Raw genomic sequence first — 15,291 nt, forward strand, 5'->3', positions numbered from 1 at the left:
CCAGTCATCTTTGCTCCTCCCCGGTTTGTTCCAGGTGGGGAGGGGGGTGCTTTAGTCACTTTGGGCATGGCTGGTTCATGCTATGGGACTTATTCCCCTGGGTTGGAGTCTGTTTCTCCTTCCTCGGTTCAGGATTCGGTCTCGGTTGGGAGGTCTCGGGCAGTAGCATGACCTGCTCGCATCCGGTGGGACCAGTTTGTCTTGGTGTCGCCATGTTGATGATGCTTGCCATGGCATCTACTCCATCACATCCATCAGGCAGCCAGGTTTCCTCTCCTATCACTGGTATTTTTGCCACTCACCCTCTCACATCCTCTTACCAGGTATGGGAAGGGGTGTTTTCACGGTGCTTCTTCTGGTGTGTGTTGTAGGGGTTCTTCGGGTCAGCCCTTGCTCTCTTTTCCCCACGTATCCTCTCATTCATAGCAGTTCATTCTCATGTCCGGGTCACCTTGGGCATCAGGCTCATCCTATCCTTCACGGGACGTTCAATTGGGTTTGCGTAGCTTGCAGGCTCTAAGGAGGTTCCTTCTCATCTCTAGGTCTGGAGTCGGTGGGTTCTACTCTCACAGCGGATACTTACCGGTTACTTACGGTCGGCGTTTGGGCATACGCCATTTTAGGGATGGGATCTCTACCTTCCCTCTCCCACCTAAACTTGTGTCTTTTTGCCCTCTTTTCAGGCATACTGACCATCCAGGCCATGGCACACCTCAGGCCTTGTTTCTTAAGTAATATTGCATTTCCCACTTGAAGACTCCGATTACAAGTTGGAAGGCTGGCTGTAGGCCAGCCTGTATTTGTGGGAGGAGTCGGAGACTATATAACCCTCCTCCTCTGTCAGGGCCAGGGTTGGGGTTTTCTAGGTGCCCACCCACCCGTTTCCCCCAGGTTATTCACTCATACTCATAGTATTTTTCTTATTCTTACATTCAGGGTATGGCCTCTTTTCAGGCATACTGACCATCCAGGCCATGGCACACCTCAGGCCTTGTTTCTTAAGTAATATTGCATTTCCCACTTGAAGACTCCGATTACAAATATAACTATCCACTTTATTAACCTACATAATTATTGCATAAGCCCTACTAATGGACATGCCAGGTGTAGAATGTATATTGGACTAGTCATTGAAGCAGCTCCAGTCCTTCCACAGCAGACATGTGTGTGTGTGTGTGTGTGTGTATGGGGCCCTGAGATTGGTGTCATATTGTGACAATGTTTCATTTTTTTACGTGTTTTTAATTGGGTGTACTAGGGGGATGTCTCCACTATAATAGTATAATTAAATCCTGTAGTGAACTAACCCTATTGTTGATTCCTTAATAAAAAAAATTCTATTTTTGATACACCGTGGTTGATCCTCATAATTGCTATCCTTTTGGAGACATCTCTTTGTGTCATCACTGTTCTTTATACATTGACCCCCAATAGCTTTGGAGGTATCCCATCCATTGGACAAATCGGTGACAATCTATAAATGTTAGTTTCCATAACCCGGAAAAGTCCAATGATCGATTTTATCTTTACATTGAAACACAGAGGGAACATGTTAGCTCCCTTAGCGGTGACCAGGCACTGTGGGAGCTTCGTTCTAAGGTAAGTATTTCATAATGTGCTAGTATGCGATGCACATTATGCTTTTGTTTTGCAGGTTTATTTTCTTTTTTTTTCAGCCGTAAACTACCCCTTTAAGTACAAAAAACACACAGTCAATTCATATACAAAACCACCAACTACAAAGCCCGACAGGACATCTTGATGTATTAAGGCTTGTAGGGGAAAACAGCTCTACATGTTTTGCTTCCTCGGGAGCTTGAAAATATAATTCTACATGAATAAAAAGACAGATTATTGTAATCATATTTACATAGAAAGGGTTGTACAAACATCATCATTGGGTACAGGTGAGTATACACTTACAAAAACAGTGCATGCTGGATGTGAGCGAAACAGATGCCACCCAGCAGGGCACGAGCCCCACAGTGACTGAGGGGACCAGTACAAGCAAGGTTCTAGGGGGGAGGCAGAGAGAACACAAAAAAATATCTATCAGTCTCCACAAAATACCAGGGGGTATTCTTTCTCCGTCTTGGAGGCAAACCGGTAATAATATGCTATCTACCTCTGATGTTCCAAAAGGGTAGCAAGCAACTGAGGGTCGCTATTTTAATTGTTGGGAATTCGATTTTATGATCAGTGTAACTACCGTATATACTCGAGTATAGGCCGACCCGAATATAAGCCGAGGTCCCCAATTTACCCCCAAAAAACTGGAAAAAATTATTGACTCGTGTATAAGCCGAGGGTGAGACATGCCTGTCCATCCCTGTGTGTCGTCCATCCCTGTGTGTGTCCATGCATCCGTGTGTGTGTGTGTCCATGCATCCGTGTGTGTGTGTGTGTGTCCATGCATCCGTGTGTGTGTCCATGCATCCGTGTGTGTCCATCCATCCCTGTGTGTGTGCATGCATCCGTGTGTGTGTGTGTGTGTGTGTGTGTCCATGCATCCGTGTGTGTCCATCCATCCCTGTGTGTGCATGCATCCGTGTGTGTGTGTGTGTGTGTGTGTGTCCGTGCAGCCTACCTGTGTCCAGCCTGCCTGTGTCCGTCCAGCCTGTGTCCGTCCAGTCTGTGTCCGTCCCGGCCTGCGTCCCGTCCCGGCCTGCGTCCCGGCCTGCGTCCCGTCCCGGCCTGCGTCCCGGCCTGCGTCCCGGCCCGTCCCGCAGCTCTTCGTCGGTGGCCATTCTAGGATTCAAAAGCCGCGCCTCCGTCGGTGATAGGCGGAACACTCAATTTCCCACTGACTGCTGGGAAATTGAGTGTTCCGCCTATCGGATGTCCGTGATAGGCGGAACACTCAATTTCCCAGCAGTCAGTGGTCCGCCTATCATGGACGTCCGCTCATCCTCATACTACGGACGAGGATGAGAGGACGTCCGTGATAGGCGGAACACAGACTGCTGGGAAATTCAGTGTTCCGCCTATCACAGGCGAAGGCGGAGACGGAGGCGCGGCCTTTGAATCCTAGAATGGCCGCTGTCTGTCTGCTCGACACGCTGATCGGGCAGACAGACAGCGATGACTCGAGTATAAGCCGAGGGGGGCACTTTCAGCCTCAAAAAAGAGGCTGAAAATCTCGGCTTATACTCGAGTATATACGGTAGCTTATAAATAAAGTTTGTATGTTTTTAACTACTAAGTGGTGTCTTTAAAGTCCATGGGGTTGATTTACTAAAAGCAAATAGACTGTGCATTTTGCAAGGTACATTTGCACTTTACAAGTGCAGTTGCTCCAGAGCTTCGTAAATGAGGTAAAGCTTTTTCAAAAGCTTTAAAAAATGTCAAAAAAATGTTTTTGCTTGCACATGATTGGATGATGGAAGTCAGCAGAACTTCCCCTCATTTACTAAGCTCTGGAGCAACTGCTCTTGTAAAGTGTACAGTCTGTTTGCCTTTAGTAAAACAACCCCCAAGTGCTCTTAATTGAGGCAAGTACACACTATTGAGGAATATGCTTTGTTCATATTTCATGTCTGAGGTTTACAACCACTTTAAAAGCAAAAATGTGTTTATTAAAATGACACTCCTAATTTAAAAGCTTGTTTCTTTGCAAATCTCATACAGTCCTTCAGCACCTTAATCCTCACCAAGTAAGGAATCTTCCTGCACATGATGTACCGCTATCCTGTGCCTTTAAATAGTAATAATGTGCACCTGCGCTACCAATATGTGATAAAACCAACTCAATAATCCTAAATGAATTTGCTTAAACAGAGAAATTCAATTGTGATAGCTGCTGCTAAAACACCAATTTGTTTTACCACTAATAAGAGCTAATAATGATCTTAAAAGTGTGACTACTATATACTTCAATAATGTGTTTTAAATGCTTGTCTAAAAGAACAGTAACAACCAATAATATCCAAATTAATAACATACCATATCTGAATAGTTGGGATTTATGATATTCATGATAAAACTTAACAAAAAATAAAGTTCATAAATCCCGACTTCCCAGAAAATATCCTTCCCTTATGCAGTGTTTGCAAATATCTGTGACTTCTGTATCCCACACCGTTGTGAATCAAACAATAATGTGTATAAATTTGAACACCATGTGCTCCCTCCAGGCTCCCGCAACTCTCACCTCCATTTGGAGTTGAGAGTTCCGGGAGCCTGAAGGGGGCACATGGTGTTCAAACTTATGAGTTCCCCTAAACATAAGTAACATTTAATGCATCATCCAGCCCCATCCAAGCACGGCAACTGTCAAGCTCTCGTAAACTTTTACAGGTTTCCACCCGTACATAAAAACCAGAGCCTCATGCACATGAGCTAAATGCCCATTGTGTTTGAGGCCATAGTTGTTCTTATACAGTATGTGCTGTGTTAGAGCACTGGGTGTTGACCTCACAACTCAGCATTGAGGACGGAACAGTTAACACAGCTAACATCCACTATAGAGGATTCTAGGAAAGCTTGCTGTGAGAATAATGGGGTAACGGGACAGGAGGCACGGCTGTTGGAGAAAAGAACTACCTGTCAACAGATTTGGTAGTGTTAGGTAGGTAATTGTTCTTTCTGCTCTTCCAACGGTGAGTAAGAATTTTACCTCAGAGACAACTTTTATAGAGTTCAGGCCCTGCCCCTTACACCCTATGCCCAAATAACCAATAATCTTGAATCGCTTGTGTTCATACTTTAGTCCACGCCCTTGCCACTAGGCCATGCACCCTGCAGTTATGGCTCCCTAGTGTCCTAGGGGAATGGATGTCTTCTCTCCGTTAGGAGAAACAAACCACTTCTTTGAATTCTATCCTTTTTGTCAGAATCATTTTCTTCTAGCAAGTCTCTAATGTTGCTGCAGGGCTATAAGGGGCTCAGATTCCAACTTTCCAGATTGGCTGATCCTTGACATAACTATAGGGGCCATACCTGGACCCCACTGTGAGAAAGAAGCTTTGGCCAGCCTGTAATGTGCCTTCCGGGTACTGGGCTGCTGATGTGCTCTCCTGAACACTTTGTGTAATATGTGAGTTACTACCCAGTGGTTTACAGGTCCAGACACATTGTGCACTGGTTTGGTGCAACCTTGCCCCTGAAGATTCCTTAGGTAGTATGTCCACCAGAAGAACAATGGCTGTCTAAATAGGGCTTGTTCCCTTGATCCCTGCCTGGCACTCTATTGCTCATATGCTATGTGGGGTCGCAGGACATCTTCCTGACCGACCACAGCTGTGGTTATTTGAAGGCTTTGCCCTTTGAAGGGAGCCTAGGGTGGGCTTACTACTGTGTTTGCCTTGTCCCCACATGGCTTAATGTTGGAGGCCTGGCTGTGAGACTTTTAGTTGTGGGTTGGTGGCGGAAACAGAGTGCTGTGCCATTTTTAAAAATAGTGCCCAATGCCTGCTCCTCTGAGTCTGTGCTGGGCAATTGCATCTGTTGCTCAGGTTCTGTGACTGAGTCTGCTAGGCATCTCCATACGATCCATGAACAGTTCCAGGATGATTTAGAGCGTATATCTTAAAGGAGCTGACATTGGTAGCAGATGATGCAAGTCTGAAAAGGATGGTCGCACAACGCTGGTATCATCCACAAGAAACTTTATTGGAGACTGCTCGTACAGAACATGGTTCTGCCATGGTGTTCTGTCTGAGCAGTCCCCAAACGTTCCTAGTGGTTGATTCTAACGGTATACAACCCTCCTTTTTAACTGGCATAGAACTATTTAACTGGCATAGAATTATTCTCATAATAATTATAACCAGATGTCCAGTGCACCCCACCACCCTTACATAAGATGTCAAGAGCCTCCTAACATCAGACGTCAAGAGTCCCCCACCCTCCCTTACATCGCAGTGCACCCCCCTTTACTTTGTGTTGCTGCCCGGTATAAGCTGGGGTGGAACTGGGAAGCTGAAAGTGTAGGGTGTGGAGGAGGGAGGGCTGGAGAGGTGCTGAATGCTGAGACCAGGGAAGGTGGATACAAGTGGGTGCTGCAGCTGCACAGAGAGGTGCAGGATTTTTGAGGAGTTCTGTCTCTGCTGCTGACTGCTGAGACGGGGGAGGGGGTGTCCGAATTGAGCCTCTCAATGGCTGCGTGGAGAAGCACATGATCTGGCGGAGGAGTCCTGTCTTCCGCTCTGTTGCAGACTGCTGAGAACTGGTGGGGGTGGAGAGAAGGGGGGTGCCAGCTGCAGGAGAGCTGGATTTGGCAGCTCTTCTGTCAAGCCTATAGACTTTAGAACACGGTTCCACCTTTCCATATTGGGCTCACTCCACTAAATCAGTTAGTTATTAATGCTATTCTCAACATCGGGCATCTGATTCTTAGATTTGCAAGGATGCTACTTGATCCTCTCACACATTTGTTATGTTTTACCAGGTGAATGGTCAGGCTTCTTTGGATGCTGGCTTCAGTCACATGATTTTATTAAGTAGCCCTGTAGATGCTTTTGACCTGTCACATGTTAGTATTTTGTTAGCTGTGTTACCCGCCCCTTAGTTGGACTGCTTTTGGATGTCCTGATGTACCAGAATTATTTCAACCCATATCCCTTAAAGTGATTGTAAAGGCTCAAATTTCTTTTTTTTAAATAACAGACATATCATACTTACCTCCACTGTGCAGCTCGTTTTGCACAGAGTGGCCCCGAATCTCGCCTTCTAGGGTCCCCTGGTGGCTCTCGCGGCTTCCCCCCCCCCCGCATCAGTTAGCCATTACCCTGCGGGCGCGCTCCTGAGTCCAGCATTTGCATCCTTAGACACGAATGCCGGACTCGGCCCTGCCCCCCTGGCGCCCGCGTCATTGGATTTGATTGACAGCAGTGGGAGCCAATGGCTGCGCTGCTATCAATCTATCCAATCAAGAGCCGGGACCCCATGGAGAGAGAGCGTGTCTCCACCGATGGAAATAAGGGGCTCAGGTAAGTAAAACGAGAGGGCTGGTCACTGGCAGGTGTTTTTTCACCTTAAGGTTTTTTTAATTACCATAAATTAGTTAGGATCCCTCCAGGTATCAGTCCAGCACAGGTTTTGATCAACTGTACCTGGTCCAGAAGAAGGGAGAGATTTTGAACCCTAAAAACTAAATTTTTTTATGATATAAGAGACTGAATAAAATTAAATTTGAACTTTATATGTTCTCTTTTTATGTTTTCCTCCTTGCATACCGAGTCCTTACTTAAACAGAGAGCAGATATTCGGCTACCACATTTGGCATATCCAGTGTCCCAGACCTTTCTTCCACTTCCAGAAATAAACTTTAACAGTCTTCCCTTAGTCTTCTAAAGAAAAAAATATTTTATTATGTATGTGTACCTGCAAATTTTCTATCCTCTGCTGACACTATCGGCTCTCCTTATACATATTTATATATATATATATATATATGTACAGTATCTCACAAAAGTAAGTACACCCACCCATCACACTTTTGAAAATATTCTATTATATCTTTTCATGTGACAACACTGAAGAAATTACACTTTGTTACAATGTAAAGTAGTGAGTGTACAGCTTGTATAACAGTGTAAATTTGCTGTCCCCTCAAAATAACTCAACACAGCCATTAATGTGTAAACCACTGGCAACAAAAGTGAGTACACCCTTAAGTGAAAATGTCCAAATTGGGCCCAAAGTGTCAATATTTTGTGTGGCCACCATTATTTTCCAACACTGCCTTAACCCTCTTGGGAATGGAGTTCACCAGAGCTTCACAGGTTGCCACTGGAGTCCTCTTCCACTCCTCCATGACGACATCACAGAGCTGGTGGATATTAGAGACCTTGCACTCCTCCACCTTCCATTTGAGGATGCCCCACAGATGCTCAATAGGGTTTAGATCTGGAGAGATGCTTGGCTAGTCCATCACCTTTACCCTCAGCTTCTTTAGCAAGGCAGTGGTCATCTTGGAGGTGTGTTTGGGGTCGTAATCATGTTGGAATACTGCCCTGTGGCACAGTTTCCGAAGAGAGGTAATCATGTTCTGCTTCAGCATGTCACAGTACATGTTGACATTCATGGTTGCCTCAATGAACTGTAGCTCTCTAGTGCCGGTAGCATTCATGCAGCCCCAGACCATGGCACTCCCATCATCATGCTTGACTGTAGGCAAGACACACTTGTCTTTGTACTCCTCACCTGGTTGCCGCCACACACGCGTGACACCATCTGAACCAAATAAGTTTATCTTGGTCTCATCAGACCACAGGACATGGTTCCGGTAATCCATGTCCTTAGTCTGCTTGTCTTCAGCAAACTGTTTGCAGGTTGTCTTGTGCATCATCTTTAGAAGAGACTTCCTTCTGGGATGATGCAGACCAGATTGATGCAGTGTGTGGCGTATGGTCCTGAGCACTAACAGACTGACCCCCCACCCCTTCAACCTCTACAGCAATGCTGGCAGCACTTATATGTCTATTTCCCAAAGACAACCTCTGGATATGCCGCTAAGCATGTTCACTCAACTTCTTTGGTCGACCATGGCGTGGCCTGTTCTGAGTGGAACCTGTCCTATTAAACCGCTGTATCTTCTTGACCACCATGCTGCAGCTCAGTTTCAGGGTCTTGGCAATCTTTGTATATCCTAGGCAATTTTCTATGTAGAGCAGCGATTCTTTTTTTCAGATCCTCAGCAAGTTATTTGCCATGAGGTGCCATGTTGAACTTCCAGTGACCAGTATGAGAGAGTGAGAGCGATAACACCAAATTTAACACACTTGCTCCCCATTCACACCTGAGACCTTGTAACACTAAGGAGTCACATGACATCGGGGAGGAAAATGGCTAATTGGGCCCAATTTGGACATTTTCACTTAGGGATGTACTCACGTTTGTTGCCAGTGGTTTAGACATAAATGGCTGTGTGTTGAGTTATTTTGAGGGGACAGCAAATTTACAATGTTATACAAGCTGTACATTCACTACTTTACATGTAGCAAAATGTAATTTCTTCAGTGTTGTTGCATGAAAAGATATAATAAAATGTGTACAAAAATGTGAGGGTGTACTTACTTTTGTGAGATACTGTGTATGTATATGTATATATATATATATATATATATATATATATATATATATATATATATATATATATATATATATATATATATATATATATATATATATAGTATGTACATCTATCTATAACCATAATTAAATACTAACCTTCCAAAATATCTTTTCTTTATAGAATACCATACTGTTTGTGTGATCAAATGCCTGCAGAAGGAATTATTGTTTAAATAAAAACATTGTCTGATTTTCCTGCAGTGGCCTTTGTGCAGTATGAATGAATAGCCAAGACCATTAGATGTAAGATATAAACCCTCGGGAGAATGAGAAGTAGCAGGAGATCTGTGACCTTTTCAGAACTTGTGTTCCAGCTGCCTCTCTCTACTTCACCTTTGATGCTTTTGTTCCTTAAATATATTACTGTTCAAATGTCAAAATATTTTTCACCCAAATATAGGAATGTAGTTGTGCTTAGTACTTTACTGAACTTAAAGTGATTGTAAGGCTCTGTTCACATCTAGGGGTTGCTATTTTACAGGGGTTTTTGCAGCGTTTTGGAGCATTTATGTACAGGCGTTTTCAAGGTTAAAAGGCATGGGCGTCCGCAGGTAGGGGCAAGGGGGGGCAAATGCCCCCCCCTGGAATCAGGGATCAGACCAGGAGCGATGACCCTCATCACCCCTCTCTGTCACCCTCTCTCTCTCTCTCTCACCCCTCTGTCTTTTTCACCCCCCTCTCTCTGTCACACTCCTCTCTGTCACCCCCTCTGTCTCTTTCTGTCACCCCCCCCTCTCTCTGTCACCCCTGTCTCTCTCTGTCACCCCCCACATGTATGCAGTCTCTTACAGTCTCTTAAGCCATGTATGCCATCTCTGACAGTCTCTTGTGCCATGTCTGCAGTCTCTGACAGTCTCTTGGGCCATGTCTGCAGTCTCTGACAGTCTCTTGGGCCATGTCCGCAGTCTCTAACCATCACCTGTACTACGTCTGCAGTCTATGACTGTGATAATGTCATTGTCGAAAAAGGGTCAGAGAATGGGTGACCTTAAAATGATGCCCCTCCCTGAAAAAAGTTCTGCGGACCCCCATGTTAAAAGGTCACCAATGTAAAACCAGTAAAGCGCCTGTAATCTGCCAAAAAAGAAGCTCCTGTACTTTTTTAAGCGACGAGCATTTTGCTTCAGGCAACAGAAGGCTCAGATGTGAACAGGGGCCATTGAAATGAATGGGATTTGTCTTGTTGGGCATAAGCTGAGGCTTACAGCAGAAAAATGCCCAAAAAACACTTAGGTGTGAACAGAGCATAAAGGTTTAATTTTTTTTTTTTTTTAATAAAATAATAATCACAACATACTTGCCTGCTCTGTGTTATGGTTTTGCACAGAGCAGCCGCGATTCTCCTTTCCTTGGGTCAACCGCCAGCATGTCTGACTCCTCCTCTTCTGTGAGTGTCCCCATAGAAAGCCGAATTAAGGCCCCATTCACACCGGAGCATAGCGTTTTCAGGCAGAAAATCACGCAATTTTTACAGCATTTTGCTGCGATTTTGTGCAGGGAAAAAGGTCACCAATGTAAAAAGAAGAAAAAGGCCTAAATCTGCCCGATTCGAGCGGCAAAAAAGGGTCCAGAACTTGTTTGAGCTTCAAGCGTTCGGATTGAGGCTACTTGGAGTGGAGATGTGAACCATCTCCATTGAGAATAATAGATTTTTTCCCCTCCAGCATTTTGTAGCTACAAAACGCTCAGGTGTGAATGGGGCCTTAGCTCACTCCCAAGCCACTCTCTCTGTGTCTATTGACACAGCACCACCCCCTGCTACTTCATTATAAGGATTTGTTTGAGCAACAAAACAAAAGCCAATGCCTTCTGCTGCTCTCAATCTGCCCAGTTAAGAAGGAGAGAACAGAGGAGGCGCTGCTCTCATGCACAGCGCTGGATCGAGAATGGGCCCAGGTAAAAATAAGGGGGTGCTGGGGGGATCCTGTGACAAAGAAGGTTTTTTTTTACCTTAATGCATTACGATTTAAACAAAAAAAAAAACCTTTAGGCTTTAGAATAACTTTAAAGTAAATATGTACTATGCTAAAATCAAACAAAATCAACCCTTTTCCAGCGATTACCATGAGATGTCCACCAGTACCTACCCCTCACTGGTAACTTTTGGTTCTCCTTAAGCATTATGTGCCTAAATGCTTAGCTTATGCAAATCCCAACTTTGTTTAGGTATTTTGGGAGCTATAATGGTGGTTTGTAGGGGTCTGGCAGTAATGGGAAGATCAGATCAAACTTGTTATGGTGCTTGCATACGTTAGCTTGATCAATTAAATCTTTATAAAGATTCATTTACAACATTTGCACTTTCCAGCTTTAGTAAATAACCCCCATTGTGTACTTAAAAGTGGGGTATGCCTGTAAAAGATAATATACTATAATATAATATAAGATATATAATATAATATATAGTAGAAATAGAAATATGAAAATATGATAAAGTTACCGTATATTGTATTAGACATAATATATATGAAGATCTTAGAATGGTTTAAATATTTTTTATGTGTTCATTTCCCATCAAGCATTATAGTCATACTATAAAATAAAGGTGTGAGTCACATAAAATACTAAATAAGCAGCTATACAGGGCAAGCTACTCATTCTCTCTGACATTTACTATCTTATTTGTCTCTAAGGGAATTTCATGAAGATATCCTCAAAGAGATAGATGCTGATATAGATCTTTGTATTCAGTTCACATATAAACTCTGGAACCTATAATACTAGAATGTGTTGCCAGCAGCTGTTACAAAAAAAGTGAATATAAATAATTGAAAGGCCAATCTTGTTTTTACAACATCTCCCAGCTCTTTGGATTTATTATTTATTTGGTTTTATTGCAGTTGTGTCTCTGTGATCTTACAGACTCTATCTATGTTCTCCAAGCCATATCTCCGCTGGGTACCAGTGACGGCTGAATGTGGGATGTTTAGAGAAGCTGTAACTCTGAGGAGTAAAGTGTATTATCCTGGTGACATAAGGGACAACCTCTGTGTGCTGTCTGTTGCAGAATTATGCCTGACGCTAAATGCTGGGGGAAAGTATAACACAGAAGTTGTATTTAAAGGTTCTATGGCAAAGTGGTGAACATTAAAGTGGCAATAAACCCAAAAGCAAACATTTGTTACATTACAGCTTACCAATTATTACATGTGGAATGCTGTAAACAGATATATCTTGGAATTAGCCAAGCAGATAAAAGATGATAGCTAGAGGCAACAGAATGTACCTATCAGGCACCGATAAAGTGTAACTGAACTAAGAAAGTGAAGTTTTGCTATGATATTGGGATATTTAGAATAGTCTATTGTTTCTAATGCCGCGTACACACGGGCGGACTGTATGGGGTACTTAGTTCGTCATACAATCCGACGGACAGTCCGTCGTACTTTCGACTGAACGGACTTGACCACACACGGATGCACAAACAGTCCGTCGAAAGCTTGCACGATGACGTGTACAACACGTACGACGGGACTAGAAATAGGAAGTCCAATACACAGCAAAGCACCCTTCCGCCGTGTAAATCCTTTCTGGGCATGCGCCATTCTTAGTCCGTCGAACTAGCATACTGACGAGCGGATTGTCCGCTGAAACCAAAGTCGGACGGACAGAATTTCGAAAAATCCGAAATTCTTAGTACGCCGGACTGCACGCTGAAAAAGTCCGCTGAAGCCCACACACGAGCGGACTGTCCGCTGAAATGTGTTTCGACGGACTAAGTACGCCATACAGTCCGCCCGTGTGTACGCGGCATAAGACGTATTCTAAAAAAAATGACCTTCCGTTTAGAATTCCTCCTGAAAAATAGCAGTGCACTTCCTAGCATGGGAAGGTGCCAGCGCTGGATTAAACTCTGCGGTGGCCCCTAGGCAGTCGGATCCTTGGGTCCTCCCATGCAGGTTTCTGGAGGTTTCTCGTGCGAGCGCTCTACTGGGATAACATTGAACGTGTACGTAGGCCGCTAGATGGAGATGACCATCACATTACACACACAATTTTTTTTTAACAAACTGACAGCTGAAAGAAGATGAGCTTTTAAGAGACAAACTATAATGTGAACCTAATGTCTATGGTTTACTGTATTTTAAGTTGTTATTGGGTACATTACATTAATACAGCATTTTCTCTATAGAGTCTTTAATGTAAAGTTTTAATTTCTTTGAGTTGATTCATTTTTTTCTATCTTTTGTAAACAATTTAAGAACGCTTTGTTGTAAATTTCTTGTTGCGGGGGCCCTTAAACGGCATAGGGCCCATAGGTCAGTGCCTACTCTGTAAACGCAGTAAAGTGCGTGGGTGAAGTGTAATAGATGTTACAAAATGTATTACAATGACAAATAGCAACTTATATAAGGATGCATGTAGAATGCTTGTCATCACAGTGAGCAAGGGGTCTTTTCCAGAAAGGGCATCAGTAAATAGATGGAGTAGGAACACTGGCAGGAGAGACTCCAATAGTAATCACTTGAATGTTGTCCTATGAAGGTGTTGTCCTGCTGTAGTTTCCAGAGGCAAAGGGTTAACATCGCTGCTGGGAAGTGATAGTCTGGTGTCCTAGGAGACCAGACACCCTTGTTGAAGAACCAGAAGCAGCACAATGACTTCGGTAGGACGTGCCTGGAACCGGAAGTGACACAGCCGAGTCAACAAAGTGTTGACGGTGGGTGTGGCTACGTTTCAAGGTGTTTCCTGCCTCTTATATCATGTCACGTGCCTACACTGCCTATTTGGTAATTCAGAACTGGTGGGTACCTAGTCACACCTGTGCCTACTTCCTCATAGCAGAATATTTGCAGTGTGAACCTAAGGCTCTGCTGCCTGTGACGGCTATTCTCAGGATATATGAAGTGAGATTTGGTGATGCCACTACTCTGCTGCTCAGTGTTGTTCTTGCTGGAAGGCATGCACTCTAACAAGATGGCAACCTCTACATAGAGACACAGTGCATGAAAAGTCAGTAACAGGGACAGATCAACTGCTGGGAGACCACAAGTCAAACTGATGACAAGTCCTTTGCCCTATACCTGTCTTTTTTGGGCACAGTTCATGAGTTTAGGTTAAACTTGAATATAACAAAACATGCTACCACCTTGTGCCCTATCCCACTCTTTTCTTGCTAATCAGTGCAGTTCCGTCCATTTATTCACAAAACTCCCCTTGTGGATAAAAAACTTGTGGATAGTTTTAAAGCCTGGATCAGCACATGCTCTTTGATTTGCAGAAAAAAAGATTGACTATATTAGAGAATAAATTAGGCTCAGTGTGTTGGCTCTATTACAGAGTTAATTTAAAATCACTGAGAATGTTGCTGATTCTTCAAGCACCAAAGATTTTCCGGTGCCAAATATATATATGTCAGCGAGAGGCATGTAAATTATCTTGGGATCCTTTTATCTTCCATTTGAGTCTATTCTAACAAACTATGCATGATTAATGGGTCTTTCTTTGTTTGATTGTCAAATTATGTCAATCTCTTTGAATCCTGCAGCACATAATGATTGTTCAGCGGCAGTTGACTGTGCTAATAGAGGAGCTAGAAGAATTTCGCCTTTCTTTGAAACACTACGTAGATTCTGTTTCGGCTCAGTCAGGCTGTCTACAGTAAGTATGTGGTATAACCCAAGCCATTGTCTCTTGTTATATAATTCTTTGTATCACGGCCAGGACTGTATACACTAGTGGTTAGCAACCATCCTTTGTAGGGTTGAGGTCTTACATTTAAATACAAAAGACCTTGTCTACAAATACCTAATACAAATATAAAGTATGTTCTTCATGTGTTGTGTCTGTTTGTGTCAGATCATTGGTAGGAAAACAATTTAGTTTGGGAAGCATTTAAAAGCGTCCCCAATTTCCCTTGGGCCTACACAACAGGACAATAGGTATATGTGATGGGATCATTGTAAGACCCTCACAACTCTTAAACATCCATTTTAAAAACACTTCCACAACTGAACTGTACCAATAAGAGAGAAATAAGCTTGTAAATAAGTTAAAGGTTTTAAAATAATTTTGCTGCAGAAAAAGGTACCATAATATGGCCTGGTTATACCTTTTATGACCAGCCATAAGTAACACCAGAGCCCCCTCAAAGTTCCTGTGCCAATAACAACTCTTTGAAAGTTGCAATTTATGCACCCCCCCCCCCCTGCATCCAACCTGCACCACTCAGGCACAGATCGACACCGAATGAGATGCAGGAGGTAGATAGCTCTG

The 15,291-nt window shown here is 43.5% G+C and overlaps 1 protein-coding gene across 1 annotated transcript in view; it reads left to right on the forward strand.

Moving 5' to 3' along the window:
* NECAB1 (N-terminal EF-hand calcium binding protein 1) overlaps positions 1-15,291 on the forward strand; it is a 301,490-nt gene that overhangs the window by 271,757 nt on the left and 14,442 nt on the right. The window contains exon 10 of the mRNA XM_077493000.1: positions 14,564-14,676. Within this exon, the coding sequence (XP_077349126.1) occupies positions 14,564-14,676 (113 nt within the window). The remainder of the gene's footprint in view (positions 1-14,563; positions 14,677-15,291) is intronic.

Source organism: Lithobates pipiens, unplaced genomic scaffold (genome assembly GCF_037356315.1).
Source record: "Lithobates pipiens isolate NorthernLeopardFrog02 unplaced genomic scaffold, aLitPip1_a1.2 Scaffold_19, whole genome shotgun sequence".
Lineage (NCBI taxonomy): Eukaryota > Metazoa > Chordata > Amphibia > Anura > Ranidae > Lithobates > Lithobates pipiens.